This window comes from Lolium perenne, chromosome 7 (assembly GCF_019359855.2).
Source record: "Lolium perenne isolate Kyuss_39 chromosome 7, Kyuss_2.0, whole genome shotgun sequence".
Classification (NCBI taxonomy): domain Eukaryota; kingdom Viridiplantae; phylum Streptophyta; class Magnoliopsida; order Poales; family Poaceae; genus Lolium; species Lolium perenne.
In genome coordinates this window covers 60,148,612-60,172,251 of record NC_067250.2, presented here as the reverse complement: position 1 = coordinate 60,172,251, position 23,640 = coordinate 60,148,612, and the positions used below count along the sequence as shown (strand labels likewise).

General features: G+C 44.0%; 1 protein-coding gene across 1 annotated transcript; it reads left to right on the top strand.

Moving 5' to 3' along the window:
• Positions 1 to 12,835: 12,835 nt before the first annotated feature.
• Positions 12,836 to 16,572, top strand: LOC127317347 (signal recognition particle 9 kDa protein). Its single transcript, XM_051347900.2, has 4 exons — positions 12,836 to 13,039; positions 13,135 to 13,203; positions 16,086 to 16,179; positions 16,284 to 16,572. Exons 1-4 carry the CDS (start codon positions 12,968 to 12,970, stop codon positions 16,361 to 16,363), a joined length of 315 nt encoding a protein of 104 aa, XP_051203860.1. The 5' UTR covers positions 12,836 to 12,967; the 3' UTR covers positions 16,364 to 16,572.
• Positions 16,573 to 23,640: the final 7,068 nt, after the last annotated feature.

Here is a 23,640-nt window from a genome sequence, read left to right as displayed (position 1 = left end):
CAGCTCCGGCAACACCTGAAAGTGATTATAACAAATAACCAGTTCGAGCACAAGTCCACGACTTGACTCAGGGTAAGTTCCACACAACTCACGCCATATTTTCAGTATCCATATTATCCAAAGTATCCATATCAATGTCTAACTTAGCACTCGCCAATGTTGCACATCACACATGATTTCACAATCTCCCCCTTGATGAAAACATTGGCAACATCACATAAACACAAAACATTGATTGGCATACACATTCACTTAACTTTCAGATTTTCAAGAACCTTTGACAATGAAATTCATCAAAACCACAAAACAAACTCTTCCCCTAAAAAAAAATCTATAAGCTAGAAAGGGAAAATATTTTTGTATTTTGTCATATTTTATTTTTTTGTTGTAATGAGCATTATAAGACATCATGAAAATGACAATTTTACGCCCAAGTCATGCAAAGAATAGTTGTACTTGACATGTATACAAGTATAATGTAATCCACACATGACCAAGAATCAACTATTGTTACAATTTATTATAAGGCATGGTCTCCCTTTATCAACTATGTCAATACTTGAAAACACAATTACTTTGAGAAATGTATTTAACAAATCACTTTATAAAAAGCATAACATTTATTTTCAATAAATTTATATGCCAAGTCAGTTCAACCTTGTCAAGCCTATGTTCATAGTACACTGATTAACAATCAGAAGCTTAAGACAAAGGTTTCCATAATAACAACAACTTTCAAGTTCATACCAAAGTGCAATGGTAAGCAGTCTCGTGAAGTTGCAGTGTGGTATTGGCATATTTATTTGTAAACTTTGCTTGACACCACGTGTCATTTGCACATTTTGGAAGATGATACCATTATAGACTTATCATTGATAGTAATTGAGTAACCAAGACCAACACAACTAACAAAGTTTAACCATGACAAGATTTAGTTCAAGTTATCATTCGTATTAGAAAGTCATGTGATAAACTACCTTATGCGAGCATACATATAAAATGACAATTTCCTCAAAGCATAAGCATGATTACAAAATGTCATTCCAGGATAAACTACAATGCTCATTACTTTTTTTTCAGATTTTGTTTGTGTTTTTCATTTATCAAAGATAATAAAAAAACTGAAAAAGAAGCAACATGAAAATACCTAGAAACACACAACTGAAAAAGTGTTTTACATATGTTACAAAAAAAAAACTCAACTCCCCCTCAAACCATCCCGTATGGTTTGATTACCCCAAGTTCACTACGAAGAAAAGCAAACCGAGAAGAATCCAAAGGTTTAGTGAAAATGTCTGCCAATTGACGTTCAGTATCTATAAAATGTAGAACAACATTTCCTCTTTCAACATGATCTCTAAGAAAATGATATCTGATGTCTATATGTTTAGTTCGAGAATGTTGCACAGGGTTTTTAGCAATACATATAGCACTAGTGTTATCACAATAAAGTGGTACACTTTCTAAATTAACCCCATAATCTTTCATTGTAGCTATTATCCATAAAACTTGTGAGCAACAGCAAGCAGCAGCTACATATTCACTTTCAGCAGTAGATTGTGCAACAAAACTTTGTTTCTTAGAAGACCAAAGTACTAAAGAATCACCCAAAAATAAGCATGTACCAGAAGTACTCTTTCTATCAATTCTACAACCTCCAAAATCAGCATCCGAAAATGCACGCAATGAAATACTTGAGGAAGCAGAAAGCCAAATGCCAAAAGATTGGGTGCCATGTAGATACCTGAAGATCCGCTTGACAGCTTGTAGATGTGATGCACGTGGGGAAGCTTGAAACCGTGCACACAAGCCTACAGAAAATTGTATATCCGGTCTAGAAGCGGCAAGATAAAGAAGTGAACCAATCATACTCCTGTACACCTTTTGGTCAACAGATTCACCATCCTCATCAAGATCAAGTGACGCGGTAGATCCCATTGGTGTCATAATGGGGTTGCAGTTTTCCATCTCAAAGCGTCGCAGAAGATCCTTTGTATACTTACTTTGATGTACAAAGGTGCCATCCTTTGTCTGCTTGATTTGTAGTCCCAAAAAGTAAGTAAGTTCACCCATCATGCTCATTTCAAATTCCCTACTCATAGTTTCTGAAAATTCTGATACCAAAGCATGAGAAGCACACCCAAAGATAATATCATCAACATAAACTTGTACGAAAAGTTGATCATTGCCATGTTTGAGTACAAAGAGTGTTTTATCAACGTTTCCCATGGTAAACCCCTTTTCAAGTAAAAATGTTTTCAACCTATCATACCATGCACGTGGGGCTTGTTTTAACCCATACAAAGCTTTTGAAAGTTTATAAACATGGTTGGGAAACTTAGGATTCTCGAAACCAGGTGGTTGCTTAACATAAACCTCCTCATCAATAAAGCCATTAAGAAAAGCACTTTTAACATCCATTTGATAAAGTTTAAAACCCTTTGACGCAGAAAATGCCAATAAAATTCTTATAGCTTCCAATCTAGCAACAGGAGCAAAAGTTTCATCAAAATCAAGACCTTCAATTTGAGTAAAACCTTGAGCAACCAACCTAGCCTTGTTGCGAACAATAACACCATCCTCACTTTCTTTGTTTTTAAAAACCCAACGAGTTCCAATAAGAGAATGACCAGAAGGAGGTGAAACAAGAGTCCAAACTGTATTACGTTCAAAATTCTCTAATTCCTCATGCATGGCATTGATCCACGATTCATCAGTTAATGCATGCGATATATCTTTGGGCTCAAAAGACGCAACAAATGCAGAATGAGTGTGAGAGTCAGAATCAATAAACCTTGACCGTGTGACTCGCTCATTTATTCTTCCAATAATCTGCTCAGGAGGATGCCTTTTCTGAATGATTCGGGATGCCGAAATATTTGACTCAGCAGCTTGCTCATCCCCATCATGTGTAGTCGAAGTAGTCTCCTGAGGGTGTCCAGCTGTAGCAGTAGTAGTGGTAGGTGTAGGAACAACTACAGATGGCGTAGGGACAGCAGGGGGCTCGCCATCCTCCTCCTCATCTTCATCATCTACAAAAATCCCCTCCCCCTGAACATATGTTCCTGTATCAGAAACATGAGGACTAGAACCAGAACTAGCCTCATCAAAAGTAACTTCACTGGTTTCCATTAGTCGATTAGTCTCATAAACATAAACACGGTAACCACGTGAATGAGCAGGATATCCAAGGAAAATGCCATCATATGATCTAGACTCAAACTTATCTAGATTGCCAGATTTAAGCACAAAGCATTTACAACCAAAAACTCTTAGGTGAGATACAACAGGTTTACGCCCAAATCGAAGTTCATATGGTGTTTTACCAATTTTAGATCTCAAGAACACACGATTTGAAACATAACAAGCAGTAGATATAGCTTCAGCCCAAAACTTTCTAGGAGTAGAAAATTCATCAAGCATAGTACGGGCCATCTCAACTAGAGTTCGATTCTTACGCTCAACTACACCATTTTGTTGTGGTACATAAGGTGAAGAAAATTGATGTTCAATGACAAGCTCATCACAAAAGTGATTAAAATATGAATTCTTAAATTCAGTTCCATTATCACTTCTGATTGTTTTCAAAGATCCTGGGTGCTCAACATTTAATCTATGCACAAGACTCTTAAAATGACTAAAAGCCTCATCCTTAGATGCCATAAAATAAACCCAAGAATATCTAGAATAATCATCAACAATCACCAAAACATACCACTTACCACCAAAAGATTGTACCCTTGATGGACCAACTGTATCAAGGTGTAGAAGCTGTCCTGGAGCGTTAGTCATGACACTAGTAATGCGTGCATGTGAACCTGCAACCATCTTACCATGTCTACAAGGGGAGCATACAATATCTTTTTCTCTCTTAAGTTTAGGCAAACCATTTATAAGATTCATACCACTTATACGAGTGAGATGATCAAAGCCAATATGCCCAAGTCTACGATGCCAAAAGAATAAATCTGTAGATGTATTGGCAACTAGACACCTAAACTTAATATTTGAAGAAGCATGAAAATCAGCCTTAAAAACTCTGCCAAAACGTGATATCTCAAAGACAAGATCACCTGAAGCATCTAAAACTTTGCAAGCATTTTTCTTAAAAGAAACTTCAAGATCCTCATCAATCATTTGTGAAACCGACAACAAGTTGTATTTCAGATTTTCAACCAAAGCAACATCTTTGAACATAAAATTGTCGGTTACCTTTACTGTACCTTTCGCCACAACAGTAGAGGTAGAAGCATCTCCATAAGTTACACTTTCAGTTCGAGATGCACGTGTGAGAGAGGAGAACCAATTTTTATCACCGGTCATGTGACGAGAACAACCAGAGTCCACTAGCCATATGTTCTCCTTCCTCACGCGAAGTGCCTACAAACAACAAACACATGCCGAGGTCTCAGTACTGGGGTTAGATAAAAAACTTTTAGGTATCCAGTACTGAGACATGCGACGAGTAGGCAAAACACGAGTTTCTTTATACATTGGGACAGATTTTACATGTCTCGTGCAAATAGCAACAGAAGGTGAAACATTCACCCTAGGCACAAACTTAGGAGCAACAGAATTATGATGAGCATAATGTGCCTTGAAGGAATTAGATCTAGCTTGCTTTCTTTGTTTCTTAATAAGTCTAGCTAGTCTAAAACAGGAACCTACACCATGTCCAGATTTATTACAGTAAGTGCAAATGTACCTACTTTCAGGTTTAGCATGTAATGTAGGAGGCACATTTATACTAGTTGAAGCTTCATTGGGCATGACGCCAGCAGATTTAAAAATCACATTGGTTGGCTTGTTAGATGTTTCAAAAATTCCATTGCCAAGTGTTTTAACTATAGTGGGTGGATTAGCCTTAAAATGAGCATGTGAGTTAAAACCAAGTCCTGTCTTGTTTTTACTCACTTTAGACTTATCTAAGATCATATTCAGATTTTTGTGCCCACTAGAGAACTTTTGCAAAGAAGTTTGCAGATAATTAACTTGATGAGACAAAGCAAGACAGTTATCACAAGCACCATCGATGATTTGTTTTCCAGTTTTACAATTAGTACATGACAAAACCTCATGGATATGTAAAGCATTTTCGACATGAGAAACCCTAGCATTTGCATCTTTCAACTTCAATTCAAGAATATGACAATTATTACAAGGAACTAAATTTGTCAAATCAGAAGTATCCATGCTAGCATCATTAATTTCTTTACGTTTATGCACACCAAGTTTCTCATTGTTTTCTACTGCAGTTCTAAGCTTATCAAGAGTATCATCATGAATAGAACGCAACGATGTAAGCTCAGAATAGATGGAATTACAAGATTTGCAAGAATCATCATCAGGAATCATAGATTTAAGTCTAGTAATTTCAGAATTCATTGATGCAAATTTCAAGTCATATTTCTTAATTCTTTTAGTGGCATGATCTAGTAAGGAACTCAATTTGCTGGCACTTTCAAGTAATTCATCATAAGAAAGTTCTACCTCATTGTTGTTGTCGCTGTCGTAGTCGTCGCAGGAGGTAGCGCTCTTGCTGCCAGCCATAAGACACATCCCACTAATGTCACGCTTGGCTTTTGTTGCATCATCTTCGTCGGAGTCAATGTCCACATCACTCAAGCATGGTTCACCATATTCATTGATGACAGAGAAAATACTGTGAGCCACTGCTCGAGCAAAGTCACCCTTCTTTTTATTCTTGAGGAAGGAGCGCTTATTCTTCTTGTCCTCCTTGGCAGAACGATCCCCATACTCTTCTTTTGCCATCTTGGCTAAATACTTGGGGCAGCTTTGGCGAAAGTGATTGGGATCACCACATTCAAAACACCTTGGACCGCTGTTCCCACCTCTCTTCCTGGATCGAACATTTTGTAGGGCACGTGTAAAACGAGAGGTGAGGAGTGCCAATTCTTCTTCTGGGCATTGCTCTAGCTGTTCATCAGTTAGTTGAGACAAAGAAGACAGAGCATAGCAATGTGAAGAAGCACCGTCATTAGTGTTGCTAGGATTAGTAACAAGTGCAATTGATTTGGAACCAGTTCTCCTAACAAGAATGTCTAATTCATGAGTTTTCAATTTTGAATATAAGATATCAAGCGTAAGCGTACTCATGACAGTAGACTCTCTAATAGATGTAACTTTCATCTCCCAGATAGACATATCTAAAGCACTCAAAAGCTGCCTAGAAGTCTCAGCATCGGTATAGGTAACACCTAAAGCACGTAAGTTGCTGAGTATCTTATTAAAGCGGGCAAAGAATTCATCCAAAGATTCACCCGTTTTCATCTCAAACCTCATGTATTCCTTTTTGAACATGTCCTGACGCACTTCTTTAACGGAATTTGATCCTTCATGATAGCTACAAAGTGCGTTCCATACCTCATGAGCAGATGCAAGATGAGAGACGCGATCGAAGTCACTTCGCTGTAGACCTTGGATGATGAAGTTCCTTGCCTTGTAGTTGTTCTCCACGTGGACCAGATTTGTTTGCGTGATTGCATCATCCGCGGGGAGCGCGTAGGGCTTGGCAACTTTCTCCCAGATGGCGTAGCTTTGCGCCATGATGTAGGCCTTCATCTTTGCCTTCCAGAACTGAAAATCAACACCATCGAAAACACAGGGTTTGGTAGAATACCTATCCATGTCTAGCAAGTTCTAATCAACCGGTTAAGATGAATTAGAAGAGCCTTGCTCTGATACCAATTGAGAGATCGAGATAGGCAATCAGAGGGGGGGTGAATGATTGCGCGGAAGCAAATTAAAACTTTTCCCTAAAGTTAAAACCCTGAAATCCTATTCTGTTCGTGACACTAAAACAGGTGTATCTTTAGATCGGCTGAACCAAAATTTATGAATAAGTACTCCAATCAAAGCTATGGAAATTATCTAATCAACGCCACAAGAATCAGCTCAATCGGAGTTACGAAACCAGAGAAACGATCAAAACAGTAACCGCTGACAGAAAAAAAAACTGCGAAAATCAATCTAGATCTGATTTCGAGAATTAACAAGAAAGATAGATTAATCGCATCACAAACTCCCTTGATCTCGTGAAAAACCTGCAGCAAAGTATTAGATAGATCTAACACAAAGAATTTACGAAGATCAGAGAAGCCTCGAGATGACACCGCCAAAGATCTCTTTATTGCAACGATGTCGATCGGTTTACAGAAGATGCATGCCGCATCCAAGAACTCTCCAAATTAATCTAGGCTAGATCTAATCTGAGTTCCTCTCTGAGACGTACTCAAAAAAATAGGTTATACCCCTCTATTTAAAGAGCTAAGCAAACCCTAAACAGAGTCCTGACCGAAACAAAAACCAACGGCTGAAAATGAAACTCTGAAACTCTTTGTCTCGCCTGTCTGCCAAACAACAGTGCCCCAAACGACATGCACCTGGTGCGTGGTGCATACTGCTGCCTGATCCTTCTCCCGCATGCAAACAGCACCATAGAAAGCAAAAACACCTGCTCCTTCTCTTCCCTCACGTTGACAGTACATACGTACACACTTTGCACGCACACACTAGCTGCTCCATGCATGAGACAAAATGCAGTCACTAATCAAATGCTCAGCTTAGCATTAGCACCATGACATCCGGCCACTGAATTTCGTCTGCATATTTTTCCTCATGACGCCTCACTCCTCGTGACGTCTTTGGAACCTCGATCAACAATACCGTACATCTCCGGTATAAACCATACGATAAAAACGGTGTCCTCCCAGATCATCGTAGTCTCCACTTCCATTGTTCCTTCGCACGAACGTTCCGCATGACCTTGATCCCTCGACCTCAGCTTCTCCCAAGCTTTGTCCCTCGATCCCGCCATCGACCACGTTCCTTCAGCTCCGGCAACACCTGAAAGTGATTATAACAAATAACCAGTTCGAGCACAAGTCCACGACTTGACTCAGGGTAAGTTCCACACAACTCACGCCATATTTTCAGTATCCATATTATCCAAAGTATCCATATCAATGTCTAACTTAGCACTCGCCAATGTTGCACATCACACATGATTTCACAGTTAAGGTGGCGGTCGGCTATGTGTACCCAAGTGAAGATGGAGCAATGCACCATCATATGCCCATTCCACCTGGTTGTGTTCGTGTCGGGGTGGATGAAGTTGTTTCGGGTTTTGAAAAAGTGGAGCTTGATATTCCTAGAGGTGAAGATGAGAGGACACTGGGCGATGTCAAGCACGGTTTCGCCCTATGGCCGAAGAAGTACGTCGTCCTTTTGCAAAGGCCACCGACTCCTACACATGAGCAGCAAATGCCATCGACTCCTCCTGGTGGCAGTCCTGGTGAGCAGTCAAGTCCACACCTACCTGAGAGGGACCCCAGCGTGAGTCCACCATCTCGAGATCCTCCGCGTAAGACAGCGTCCGTTAAGCGGAACGGTACGCCGCCTAGGAAGAAAGCTAGAAAGGAGAAACAACTGCCGCCTCCTGAGAAGTTACCTTGGGAAAAAACTCCAGAGGAAAACGCGGAGGCCGTTCAGGCCGAGGTGAAGAAATTTTTTGCACCGAAAGTGCCAGAGATACCTTTCGAGAAGACACTAGATCGGGAGAAAGTTGTGCGTACCGTTGACAATCTATATGACCCTGTACCATCGCCGCCATCTGACTATGCGCGTTCTATTGAAAGGTCGTATGACAAGATGATCGAGGCGACAAAACCCGTTAAATCGGGTATCAGGGAGATAAAAGGGATACACAGTGTCTACCAGCTCGGACAACAACCCGTTCAATCGGTCGCCCCTCTCAAGGTGTTTGACGGGAAGACCGTTCAAAGTTCTCGACAAGACGCAACTGATTACGCCTTAGCTGAACGAGCATATCAGTTTGTTCAAGGGAAAGATTTGGTCGAGAATCTCAGGAAGGTACCAACATGTATGCGTAACTTCCATTCGTGGTACCTTAAGGCCTCAAAGGAAGGGATCCAGACTATCATGGTGCGAGTTAGGGAAGAGCACTACTTCCAGGAGTACTGTGTGAACGTTGACTTCGCCGAACTCTTTCAGTTATACAATCTCCGGGCCCTCGACAAATCAATCATCAGTTGCTATTGTCTGTAAGTGATTTATTTATTTAATTTGAGAAGTCTTTAGCTCAGCTAGTTCATTGTCTGCAGATTATAATCTTTTCTGCGCTATATTATGCAGATCGAAGATGCTCGAATGCAAAAGGGACGATATCACAGACATTGGGTTCATTGACCCGCACACAATGCATGTTAAAACCATAGAAGATCCTCTCTATAACAAGGATACACCGGAGACTTTGCTAAGGTTTTTGAAGCGACAACGTGACAAAAAGCTAATAATTTGGCCTTACAACTTCGAGTGAGTCTTACTGTCTTATAACACATTATATTTTGCTCACCGTATGTCAAAATTTTAACTAATTTGACACTACATATTGAAACGTGCGTAGGTTTCACTTTATTCTTCTCGTCATCAATTTGGAAATTGGAGAAGTTGAAGTCTATGACTCACTAAGCAAAAAATCGGAACTATACTTGTCTTGTTATTTAATGCTCAAGGTAATTTTAATTCTTATCGGTTTGTTTCGTTAATTTCCTGCTATGAACTAATTGATGACTCTTTTATGCATTTTCTTTTGTCGAGCAGCGTATGGGAAACTTTCATCAAGGAAGATACGTCCCGTGAATGGACACCGAAGCTGCGATGGAAGGCGAAAGTAAGTAGTACTACCTAGGTCCACACACCTTTAATTATCATACTTGACTATTGTTTGATTGAATTATATTCTTGTAAAGAAATGCCCGCAACAACCACAAGGGACCGATCTCTGTGGATTCTTCGTTTGCGAGTACATCCGCAGAATTGTCAGCGAGAGAACGAATAATGAAAGAAATAAAGAGGTACAAAAACAATCTTCACAAATTTGTTTTCTTATCATAAGTTGTGCTGAGTTTCGGTAATAGTTGTTTCATGTATTCATTTGTATCTTATTATTTTATAGTTGGCAAGAAAGCGGAACAAGCTCTCAATCGATGACCGCTTCATAGCAATAGGCGAGGAATTGGCGGGATTTTTCCTTCGAGACGTCATACCACCATTCGCAGAGCACCACTATGAATGAAGATGTACATGTTACATATATAGTTGACTCGAAGAGTACCACTATGCTACATGTAATAGACATATATAGAGTACGCCTCGGAGAGTACCACTATGCATGAAGATCGATCTTCATGCATAGTGCTACTTAATTTGCGATCTTATGCAATTACATGTGTGTTATATTATATGCACCAACTTGCTATGCATCATCTTGATCTTCATTTACTACCTAAACCCAAACGCGTTTCTGGTGCATCGACGCGATATGAAACAAACCGATATCCCTAAACCCCTCCAAAAACCCTAAAAATCCAATTCTCTGCCGCGGCAGAGATTTGGGCAATTTCCCTGCCGCGGGTGGGAACCTTTGGTACCGGTTCGTATTACCAACCGGTACCAAAGCTCCTTGGCCCTGAGCTCTCCTGGTGGCCCACGTGGAGGGACCTTTTATACCGGTTCGTAAGCAACCGGTACGAAAGGGGGGAGCCTTTAGTGCCGGATAATTTGTACCGGTTGCTCAACCGGTACGAATGCCCCTCTGGAACCGGTACTGATGAGAGATTTTCTACTAGTGTGCACCATCTCTTTTAGGTAGGAGAACAATATTTGCAGAATTGAGCAAGTGCCAACAGCCCGGACGCAAACAGTGAAACTGGTTTGCTGCGCGAAGGAGGTCAGATTTCATGAAGTCCCAGCATGTCTTGTAGAATTTGCCAATGAAACCATCCGGTCCAAGTGATTTCTCAGGATGCAAGGAGAACACCGCCGATTTTAACTCATCCATGGAAAAATCTTCATCAAGGTGCAGCAGATCGCGATTAGGAACGTCAATTTTGTCCCATATAAATTTCAGACCACGAGGGGCCTCCTTTCCCAAAAGATCACAAAAGAAAGAACGCAGAATATCCGATTTTGCCTCATGGTTTGTGACCTCAACATTTTCAGCTCTCAGCATAGGTATGTGATTTTTCCTGCGCCTTCCGTTCGCCTTCAGATGGAAGAATATTGTGTTGGCGTCAGCAACCTTAATCCACACCATCCTCGATCTCTGACGCCACGTGAGCCTATCAATGGCAGCAATACCTTGTAAACTGGCTTTCAACTGCCTCTTTAGCTGCAACTCATAATCTTCTAGCTCCCGCTCCTCTTGCGCCAAGTCTAGGTGGAAAATCACATCATTTTCAATCTCGGCCTGAAGCCTCCGCTCAGCTCTCTTCTCTTTGCTCCATTTCTTCAGTGCATTTGCAACTCTTGATAGCTTGGTGTGCAGCAAACCGAAGGCATCTCTGGTAGACTGATGAGGACATCCCTACTACACTATTACCTCCGTCATTGCAAGATGAAGTCGATGCTACTGTGAAGCTCAAGTCCAATGAAGTCAGGATTGGACCTATTACAAGGGCTCGTGCGAAGCTACTCAAACAACAGGTGAAGTTGTTCCTAAGTGATACTTTGATCGATGAGAACTTTATACTGCCAAAGTCCTATTACTTATGTATGATCATGTATGAAGAGGGAGCAAGCATCGCACGAGGAGAAGAGGAGCAGCTGGACGTGAAGCTGGACATGGAGCTGGACATGAAGATATCCCATGGACGCGTGAGGGAGGAGCGGGAGGCATGCGCGAGGGAAGAAGAAGAAGCAGTCCAGCCAGCGCCAGGCCCGGACTGACCGGCCGCCACGCCGGCCGACTCGGCACCAGACCCGGTCCAACCGGCCCCCACGCCGGGTGAGCCCGGTTTCAACCGGATCCTGCACTGGTGCCAGCCGGGGGGTGTTCTGTTTGTCACCTCGGCGTCCCTGTCATGACCCGGTCCAAACCGGACTGGCCGGTCCCAGGCCCGGTCGACCGGCTCCTGAGCCGGCCGAGTCCGAGTCTGTCTCGACCAGATCCCGATCTGGGTCGGTTATCTATGTATTTTCTCGAACCCTGGTCGTCCTGAACTCCTATATAAGTGCCCAGGACGCCTCTAAATTAGGTTTGAGACCACGTTTAAGATAAACCCTAGTTCATAGTTGATTGCTTTGCAACTCTATCGAATTCCTACACCATATTGCATCGATTTGGTGTATACCCTGAAAGTCTTGTGTCATCTGTTGTTCCATTGGGAATTAGACGGTTGCAACTTACCGCTTCGTGGTCGGCGGCTACGTGCTCAAGTGTGTGGAGTTACAAATATCTTGCAGGGTTGAGAGCTGTTGCATTGGCGACAGGAACCAATCGAGAGACTTCGTTGCGTCATACAAGTTATCATCCACTTCATCACCGTGTTATCTCCGCTGTGTTCATCCCGTGATCATCATCACCACCGTTGCTTACTGAGAAGATCGGGCCACCCCTTATCACCATGTACCTTCTTGGAGGCGGCGCCGCAAGTCCCGCTCCCGTTTGGATCCTCAAGTTTTGCTAGGTTGCTAGCCCGTCGTCGAGTTCCCCTTGTGATGTTGTGTTGGGACGAAGGAGGTTTGTTGGCGTGGACTACGACGTGCTCGCTCCGGTGCAACAGAAGACAAGGCTCCCTCAACCTGGCACTTAGCTGCGCTCTTTGTGTTGTCTTTTATTGTTAGTTTTCAGTTTCCGCTATGTGTGTGTGATGTAACTCATGATGTAACTCCTGGTCCGTTGTGGCTTCGTTAATTCAAAGCCGGTTCATTTCGAGCCTTCCGTCTTAAAAATAAAAAAAGTATGTTTTGTCAGGAAAACGGCCCCAGCCCGGTCGTTCCAAAATCCAAAACACGACTTGAGCCAACGCGGCGGACTCCTCCCAGCACCCAAACCCCAGATCCGACGAGACCACACCGCGGCGAAGCCCTAGCTTTTCCGGCCAGCGCCCCCGCCGTCGCTGTCGCCGCCGCCGCCGAAGCAGAGATGGTGTACTTCGATTCGTGGGACGAGTTCGTCGACCGCTCCGTGCAGCTCTTCCGCGCCGACCCCATCACCGTACGCCGCGGCCCCCCGCTCGCCCTTCCTCCCCTTCCTCCCCCCCCATCTCGCGTCTCGATCTAACCCCTCGTCCGTTTCGCCCATGTTTCCAGACGCGCTACATGATGAAGTACCGGCACTGCGACGGGAAGCTCGTGCTCAAGGTCACCGACGACCGCCAGGTACGGCGCGCGCCCGGACTTTCTGTTCTGCCTAGATTTGTGATCGTTTCTAGATTCTTGGCCAGGAGGAGGTGGCGTAGTTTAGATCCCGATCGCCAGTGTCACTACGGGATGCGTGTTACAGCTCAGAATTGAGCCGATCGAGGATCCTGCTAGATATTATGCACGCAATTTTGGTGTGCCTCTCATGCGGACGGTTTACTCTGTTGCTTCGGACTGTTTATTGATTTTTTGTTGTGTAGCATATCTTGGTAGACAGTAGCAGTTGGCTTGGGAAAACACTAATGCTCTAGTGCTACCGCATTATCAAAATGCAGTAACCTCCTTCGTGATGAGTTTACACTAAATCTGTTAGCTTATTTTCAAGTCAAGAAAGGTAGTGAGAGTGCGAGATGCTAATTTTGCACCTGAATGTCGGCCTGTTATCATAAACCCCAGTGATTTTTCGATTAAAGCCTAGCAGCTGTTAGCATTATGATTGCACAGTACATACCGTACCATGGTGGCACAATCGGGTGGAGCACCATTTGACCCTGGCTCAACTTTGCCTTGCTCATTCTTTTATCAGGGAACCTACATTACGGTACCCTGTTTTTGTAAAATGCTCTCCCTTAATCATTGAATATAACGATTCTACTACTGTTATTAAGAAAAATGGTATGACATGTGTGTTTTTCTTTAGTACTTGAAGCAAATGATTGTTGTGTATGAAGAAAGTGCTGTTATGCCCATTGTAAGTCTGTTTATTCCTTGCTGAATGCGAAGGCAGGAAATAGATATTGGGGCCTATATGCTTAATTTTTTGAGGTTTATCCAACCGAACCTTGGTTGGCTTTATCTGAGAAACGAATTACTATATCATCCCTCTGCTGGTTTCATGTGAAAACGTACTTAGTTTTGCATGTATCATTATATGCATTTTAGTGCGATTAGTTAACCGCTGAAGTAATTCTTGGTTAAGCTCCAACTTGGATGTTTTTTTTGCACTGTTGGGGAATCCGTGGTAGTGCATCTCAGCATGCGCTTGTAAAATACTGCAGCTTCTAGGCAAGGATGTTGGAAACTAAGCATACCTTATTTCTTAGTGTATTTGAGATACTCAGATAGCTTTGCTGGTACTTGAATTTTAAATTGACACGATAAACCTCATATGCAACTGCAGTGTCCACACATACATCTGGTGTTATGTTGTGAGCCATAGTGCAATCAATACTATTTTCTGCACTACTCCAAACCCCAGTCCTTCTGACATATTTGCGTTGGAATATAATATAACATAACCATATAGCTGTGCATCTGATTGCGCCCAATGATTTGGAAAATCATAAACATTGTTTAGCATTTATTCATGTGTTGACATGATTGAATTTCTTGATTTGCTTTGTCAATGTGGTGCTTCTTTAACATGTGATATTTCAATTCTATTGTATGTATTTGTATGTCTTAAAAAAACAAAATGCGGTCTGCAGCCCTGCACTTCTTTATCTATCCCTTGTATGTAATGTTACTGATAGTCTGGATTATATATAAGTAATCCAGATTCTGGATTCTGTATAAGCATGTCTACATTTTCTTCTCAGATTTTTAATCATTGTATGCTTGTGTTTTTTTAAAAAAATTATGTTACTTTTTCCTAATCAGAAAGCCATCTCTGTAAAAGTTTAACAAACAATAATAATTACTGGCAAGTGTCTGTTTGACTACATCGTTGCTGTCCTTTGCATGTACAAAGGCTACAGAGTCTTTCTGTTGAATGAATCAGCTAGGATTTTGTATGTCACTGGGAACAACCGTATGCCCTCACGATTCACTGTCAACTGAAATGGCAAATAGGGGCTGTTTTTTATTCAAATGAACTTAAAATCTGAAATATGTTCTTGTGTATTGCTACTCCTGTTTTTTCTTTGTTAGGATTAGCACATTTTCTCTTATATTCCACACAACCTGTAACTAGCTACCAATAATAGAAATGTGAACCATTTCATGCTACATAGAGAAAATAAATTAGAAACAGGAATATTACCAATGTATTGCTTGTTTGGCATCGTGCTGTTATAAGCTAGGAGCCAAATAGGTATGCTGCATGAGAACATCTGGTGAATAGCTTAAAACCAATACTAATATGGGAACCTAAACTGAACAGCCGTATTAGCTACTGTCAAATGAATGTCTACGCTTGACCAGTCTTTTAGACTAGAGTTTATCTTTTTGTTAAGTCAATTTATATACTTCTTGTTCTTTGTTCTCTTAATATGTCTGTTTTAAGTTCTATAGAGAAAGCATCAAATCCTGTCTGTGTTTTTTTATCTCTGTTGATCAGAACATTAAAAACATTAGATGTGTCTACATTTTACCTGAATCTGGGATCGCATGTTGCTGCTCACCCTACTCTCTACTGCTAAATCCCCCACAGAGAGGTGGGAGGTAGGATAAGGATTGAATGTTGTATTGCTTGGCCAAAGTTGGTGTGATAGCATCTGCTTTCTCTGGTTTCTTCTTTCTGGTATTTGAACTGGGGTCAGCAATATTTTGCTATGGTTCTACATCGTAACATCAGAATTTGACACCGGTTTTGTGGCTATATTCTTGATGCCCAAAGAGAGATATTGCTTCTTGTTTATTGTAGAAGCAGCTATGTGCACTTTGTGTAATTAAGCTGGTAAACGTTACTACCATTTGAATGACCATCTACGCATCTCTCCTTTTTCTTTTTTCTTTCTCTGAACAAATAGTTACGTTGCCTAGCAGTGAGCTGTTTTATGTGTCCTTGAACAATGTCTCAGTGTTGTAATATTAATACGACAACTATAAATTGTTTAAGAATCCAATCCATTGAAGTAAAGCACTCTGCTTTGCTGACTCTAGTATGGAATTACTTGCAGTGCTTGAAGTTTAAGACGGACCAAGCTCAGGACGCAAAGAAGATGGAGAAGCTCAACAACATCTTTTTCGCTCTCATGACTCATGGACCTGATGGTATGTATTTTCCAACGTTTCTCTAGGCTGACAGTTATTGTATCAAGACCCACATCGCTGCCTCGCTGGTTTGGATCCCTGATCTTTCCATTTATTTTGTGCAGCTGATATAAGCGAGGTTTCAGGGAAGGAACAGGCCGAGCAACAGCAATCGAAGAAAGGACGGGGTGGCAGGAGGCAGTAGCATCTCGATTTCTCTCGGAAAGATCACAGCTGGGAGGTGGTGGGTGTACAATTTGACCGACTCCTGTTGGCCCCTGCTATGTTGTTGCTCTGAAGGAACTGTGAGCTATATAACTAGGGTCCTTTCCTATTACAGAACTGAGAAATGTACTTATCCACACAATCATGATCGACAAGACAACCAAATCTTGACCGTTGTTTTGGGTGCTTTGTTGACGTTTTTTTCGTTGAGCAATATGGCAAAGTATTTTCATGAAACTTCCACGTTGTGCAAATGCACTGTGTAGGAGAAACACAAGGTACATGCTGGGGCTCTCGCGGTAAAAGTTTGTGTGATGATGCAGTAATAGTGCAGTGTCAGTTTTTGTAGCTGAGTACTGAGGTGATGTGCAGCTGCCGCCTCTGTCAAATGTAAAACTGTTTTGTTCGCTGGCTGCAGGCGGCTCTGGCCCCCTTCATGTGCTTCACTAATGGAGGTGCCGCTCCTCGTTTGTTGGATTCATCGCACCAGGACCATGAGAACGTGGCCATCCTGCGTTTATGCAGCAGATTCGCCTTTGAATCTTATCTTGGAGCATTGTTATCATGCGCATATGGGTCTATTTCTGTGTCTGTCACCGGCATGTTAAGCTGATTCCCATGTTTGTCTGTAGAGATAATCTTTTTCGTGTCGTGGCTGTCTGGTTTGGAGTGGCGCGGAAATAATGCTGCAGGTAGTGCTCGAGAATATACTCGGTGGATTACAAGAGGAACATGGATGATGGTGGAAAGGGTTTGTGGTTACTTTCGCGGATGCATAGGATGCTGGATACTCAAACCGGCTCGAATTTTACAGTGCTGCCAAAGCTTTTGGTGCGCAGGCTTTTCGTCATGGTCGCCGCCGGTCAAACTAGTTTGCCATGAAGGCCTGGTGAAGAGGCTTTTCAGTTGAGCAGATGAAGCTTTCTAGGAGGGGTCTCGCTGCGGCGGTGCTATTCTTTACCTGTCCGGAAGGGCACAACTAATTATGGGCATTGGGCAGAACTAATTAGTAGATTCGAGGGGATCATCATTTGGGCAAATGAGAGCATCTCCACCCTCGCCCGTCACAACTAATTATGGGCATTGGGCAGAACTAATTAGATTCGAGGGGATCATCATTTGGGCAAATGAGAGCATCTCCACCCTCGCCCGTCACAAATTGTAGCCGGCAGGCGGCGCAGGCAGAGCTACTGGTGGCGCTGGAGTTCAGCCAATACAATTGAATTTTTTTTCTTCGAAAATTTAAAAACTCTAAAGACGCCGACTTTCATTGAAATTAATACATAGTAACTGAAATTTAAACTAAAAACTACAAATAGAAGGCGGTGTAGTTGATGATGTTGGTGTTATTTCTGTGCCGAACACCATTGCACGAACGCGTCGGTGACCGGCGGGACATCGTCGTAGCAGCATCGGTGGCCCCAACGCATCTTCATGGTCATCGGGCGCGCGGAGCGCCACCTAGAGTTCCAGCTCCTGCTCCCACCAAGTCCTCTTCTTCGACGCCAACCGGGGAAGGACGACATTATCCTTCTTCGAGCGATGGGGCGTGGAAGCCCAGGACAAGCGCGAAGGCTCGTGGATGACAATGCTCATTGCGCGACGGGGTGGGGCGACAGGTACGACGCCAAGTGTTGGCGGGAGATGAGTCCGACGATTCAGATCGCACGCGTGGAAGACGCGACGAAGATGAGGCAAATGATAGTCGTATGCGACGAGCTCTCGTCCCACCATGTGCGCCGGACGCTGGGGTTGTAGCGGCCGGAGTACGGGCTAAAGAAGCGGGTGAGCGCAGCCTCCTGTTCCCGCTAGAAAAGCAGAAGACACAAACAGTTGTTGTCCCCCATGCCGGGTACGCCGACTAAGCCGGCGGCAGACCGACTCGGTGTTGCGCAATGTAGGTGCCCAGATCAGCGCCCTCCGGAATAGTGGGACCATGTAACCCACATTGGACATGTTCGAGTCAGGCTCCTACTCATCTTCGTGGATGCTTAGGACGTTGCCGCCGGCTTCGTGGTTGTGCATCATCGCGGAGGCGGCGGGGTGGGATCTAGGTTTGCGGCAAGCGGATAAACGAGATTTGACAGTGAGAAGGTGAATAAAGAGGAGCAGGCGGTGTGCATATTTACAGCATGCGGAATCTCTGGCGTCGCCGTGTGGGTATCTATGTTGAGGGTAAAACTGGTGTTGCCAAGGGAACCGGTGCCTCCATTACCACCTCTACCAACATCCTCCACACGGGCATTAAAAAGGCTGGTCGCCGTTTCTCTCGTTGCCAGGATGGGCCGACAGCCAAAATCTAACGTGGCGTGTATGCCCGTCCTGCGCCTTGTACGTACGGGCCGATACGTTGTTGCCGACGATTTTACTAGGATCCAAAGTGCTTAGACATATTTGGGTCACTATTGAAAGGACAAGATGTCGCCTAGAGAGGGGGTTGAATAGGCGTTTTAAAAACCATTACGGATTTGTCTTGTAAGAATGCGGAATTAAACTAACGTTTATTTTACAAGCATAAAACATAAATATGCTAGGTTCAACTAAGTGCAACAACAACAACTTAGATAAGAAAGAAAGGCACAAGGTATATATAGGACAAGTGATACCAAGATATAAGTACTTCAAGCATGATGGCTTATCACAAGGAAAGTAAACTCGGGTATAGAGATAACTGAGGCACGCGGAGACGAAGATGTATTCCCGTGTTCCCCCACAGAATGTGAGTACGTCACTTTAGAGAGATGCAGGCTATCCTGAAGGTCTCCCGAACGCCACGAAAGCTCACCTTCTTCTCCAAGCCAATACCAAGAAGGACAAAGGCATTTCCCTTATGGTTAGCTTTTCCTCCACTCCGGAGATGGTAAGCTCGACAACCACTTCAGAAGCTCCACGAAGAAGAAGCCTGAGCCTCTTCACAATCTTCAACGAAGATGTCACTCGAGCACCAACCGCCAAGCCAACTAGGAGGTCACCCCTCCAAGAGTAGCAAGCTCACGGTCTCTCACTCGAACTAATCGTATTGGAGAGCTTAACACTTATGCATGGATGCAAAAGCAAGAACACCAAAGATGTTTAAATCCATCACACTCAAATCCCACCAAAGCAACAAATGCTATGGAGGACCTAGAGAGGAAGAACAAGGAAGAAATCAACAAATGACTCCAAGATCTAGATCCCAAGAGTCCCCCCACACAGAGGAGGATTTGATTGCTGGAGTTGTAGATCTAGATCTCCTCTTTCAAATCCCTCAAGAATATGCAAGAATAGTGGAAGAGATGTAGAGGTAGCAAACTTTTGAGGTTCAACAATGGAGTATGAGAGAGAGCAAATAGAATGGTTGACCTTACCTCCTCAAGGAGGAAGAATGGATATATATATATATAGTCCACGGAGAAAACTAGCCGTTTGAGGGAAGTCAGGAAACCCGACGTACAACTCGGTAGGGCCGGGACAGGGGCCGGGCCACCCGACACCACACCCGACAGGCTGGGCCAGGGGCCGGGCTACCCGGTAGCAGCACCCGGTGGGCCAGGCCAGAGGCTAGGCCGACCAGGCGGCTGGGCCACTTGGCGCCACACCTGGTAGGCCGGGCCAGGTGCCGACCTACCCGGTAGCAGCACTCGGTCCTGCCGGGGCCTATGTCGGATTGCTCGACTTTGCTCAAACGGCCATTTTTCTCCGAGAACTAAAAAAGCTCTTCTCACGTAGATAGAGAGGGAGCTTTCCAACATCAAGGAATTGTAAAGACCTCCAAATTCAAAAACGCAATAGAAGATGCATACAGATTCCGTTTTCGACGAATTTAGGCTTGTTGAAAAGCTAGCAACAAACTCAAGAACCTCACACATAGAAACACCAAGAAGCAACACAAATATAGGGATGCAAAGGATACAAAGGATTGAGCTTCCTAAGAAGATGCGATCAAGTTACTCAACCGAAAGCCCCTCTTGATAGTGCGGCTATGTATCCTATAACCCGGTTTCCCAACAACCACCTTGAGACCGGTAAAAGGAAAACCTAGCAAGGCCATACTTTGCCTTTCGCATCCCGTCTGATCTTGATGATGACACTTCAAACTCCACTCAAGCCGGAATGCCTCACTTGATCGTTGTTGCTTCGTGAAGACTCACAATTGCTCCCCCATACACCATTATGGAATAGCTCCATTGAGGCACATCTTCACATGTCCATTATCACAAAATGGACTGCAAGTTTCAAGCATGATATCTTCGATATGCTCATCTTAAACTTACCCTTCTCAACCTTGATGACGTCCAAGCTTGATGCCATCCTCTCATGGACTATATGAGATCATACTTTTGATGCATGCTCATGACAAGATACCTAACCCACATAGACAACAAAAATGCACATATATAGGGGGTTATCTCATGAAGCATAATTGACAAGACTTACCGCCCAGAAGATTACATGATCCAAATTGGTAGAATCTTTATGCTTCATGTGTTGACCAATGTGAATTCAATCTTCACTCTTTGTTTTTGTCAACCTTGTATCTCTTCATGCTCTATCATAATATCTTGATCATTCATTGCTTAACACATAAGCTAGAGCATGGCTAACTTGAGTTCCACACAAGAACTTCATCTTCATTTCTTTTTCTTGATCATATCATATTCTTCTCTTCAAATCGATGACCTTGGTGCCAATACCAAAGGTATAACAGTATATTCATGGCATACACACTTGAATCCAGCATATGGACTTCGAGAAATACCTATGGAATATTCCTTCATATAAACACAATGAAAACATTAGTCTATAGAGAATTGTCATTAATTACCAAAAACACACTTAGAGACAGTATACCCTTATAACTATTGGGACCGTTGGTGGAGATGCTATAAGACTAGTCAGACTAAGAACTTAGGTAGTAGTAATAGGCAATTAGATGTAGTTACCTAAACATTTCAATAAAATGTTATGTTATTTAACGTAGAGCGATATTTTTAGTAACTAGTGACTCTAAGGTCACATTTTTTTAAATATATAGTTTCATGGTGAAGTGAGCCGGTGGAGAATGTCATTGAAGTTAGGATCGAAGGACTAGCAATGATGGTTTTAATCTCTATGGCGAAGAGGAATTGGCTTGGTGTTTTGTAACTTGAAGCAGCGGCATTGTAAGTGGGGTCATCACCACGGGAAAAGGTCAAAGGCTTACATTTCTGAGTGAAAATCTAAGATATGATCTTAGTTGGTTGTGCGTGACAATGACTTTGTTGAATACATTGTTTTGTGAGCGAGGTGCTTCTGTAGGGTGAAAGCCTAAAATCTTTGATCGGACGATAATGGTGCTTGTACACTGTTTTCTTAAACAATAGCTCGTCTTCTATTTTTGGTTGTATGCATCCTTAATACTACTACGGCATTGCCTTGAGAGTGGGTGTATCTTGCATCTTCATGATATTAATATACTCCCTCCGTTCATTAATTGATCTTTAAAGGTTCGTCTAAAGTTAGATGTAAAGAGTGTCTAGATACATTCGAATTTATACAAAACTTTTAACATTAGAAAATGGGTAGAGGTAGTATTTTCTTTATAAAAAATATGCTCATATACCATACTGCTTGGTTAAATTTATACCGCCTGGCGGTACACGAACTGACTTCTGTCAAGTTATTAAAAAGAAAAAGGAAAAAAGAAGCAGACCTATGTTCCCTGAGACGCGGGTTGGCTGCGCGCTCATTTTGACCCTTTTCCACGCTGCTCAATGCGACCTTCCCGCGCAAATTTTTACCCTGCCGCGAAAGATTCCTGTGGCAGGCGGTAAAACCAAAATGTCCCGTCGAGAAAAGCTCACAGATTCTCGCCTTTTTTACCTCCCCGTGCTCCCTCCGTTTCGTGCATCTCTGCCTGATGCAAAGCAGCAGACTTTTCCCAGTAAAATCGTGGTCGGACGAGAGGCTTTAGGCTTTTTCTTGTACTGTAGTAAGTTATTTTATTTACTGGTACATATTGGGGGCTGAGCCTGCCATGGCTCGGTCCCTCGGTCGGCAGCAACGGCGCTCGCTAGAATCCGCGAGACCAACGTGCCCGTCGCCATCACTCATCTCCCTAGCTAGGCCGGTGGTGTGGTCTTCTGCCGTTTCCAGCCACGGTCCTCGCCTCGCCGCCTGGCTTTTCACCGGCGCGGCTCGCCGATCAACGACGGCCTGTGTCAAGCGTCAAGCGGCAGTCACTCCAATACACGCACGAACATGACCACTTAGAGAGCATCCCCACTCGTCTCCCGAACGAGCCCCGAGCGACGTTTTTTTCATTTGGACGGCGTAAATCAGTTCAGTTGCGCCCCCGGTTCCTCGATTTTGTCTGGATTTGAGCCTAAATCCATCCGACGAGCTCACGCCATTCCCGGTCCCCCGAGGCGCGCTCGGGGACTCCGGACAAAAGAATTTGGCGCGAAAGAGTCGTGTGGACCCTCGTAGTCGGCGACTGACCGCCAAATCCTGTCGATTTCCCTCCAATTTGCTTGCATATCCTCATTCTCTTTCGCCGAATCTGTGTAGCCGTCTCCATTCCCCTCCTCCTCCTCCTCTTTCTCGTCCACCACCATGCCGCCGAAGCCGAGGAAGTCGCGGCCGAAGAAGGAGCGGCCGCCGGGTGTGTCCAACGCCGAGTGGGCGGCGGACGAGCTCCGGTGACAGGTCGAAACAAGCGCCAGGGCGGAGAGGGAGAATAAACTCAACGCGAAGAGGGTGGCGTTGGCGGCGGAGGATGAACAAGCGAGGAAGGTCTCCATGGCCATGAGCATGGGCCATCCTCGCGGCGGCGGCGCCGCCATGTTCCCCGGCCACTGGCCGATCCAAGGTACAAGCACTTCCCCGTCGGCTTTCTCCCCTTCGAGCTTCTCCCCGTCCTCGCTTGCCATGTTCCAAGAGGCGACCTACGGCCAACCGTCCAGGTTCACGCCATCGCCACCCCATCTCGTCGGCGGCAACCTGAACGAGGGCTTCTCGCCGGCCCTGCGACGAGGGCCACTCCCGTTCGGTGCGACGGCGGCGCCGAACGACGAGGTGATGAACGAGATGATCGACTCCGGCCCCTCGGCCGCCGCTGCGAGCCCGGGGTTCTTCACGCAAGAGGAGGCGAGAGCGACGGCAACTGTCGCGGAGCGCAACCGGTGGGTGGAGGATGTGGCCTACGGAAGCCAAGCCGTCGAAGAAGAAGAAGAGGAAGAACCAACCCAAGTCGAGGTCACCGACGTCAACCCGCCGCCGAAGGGAAGGAAGAAGAGG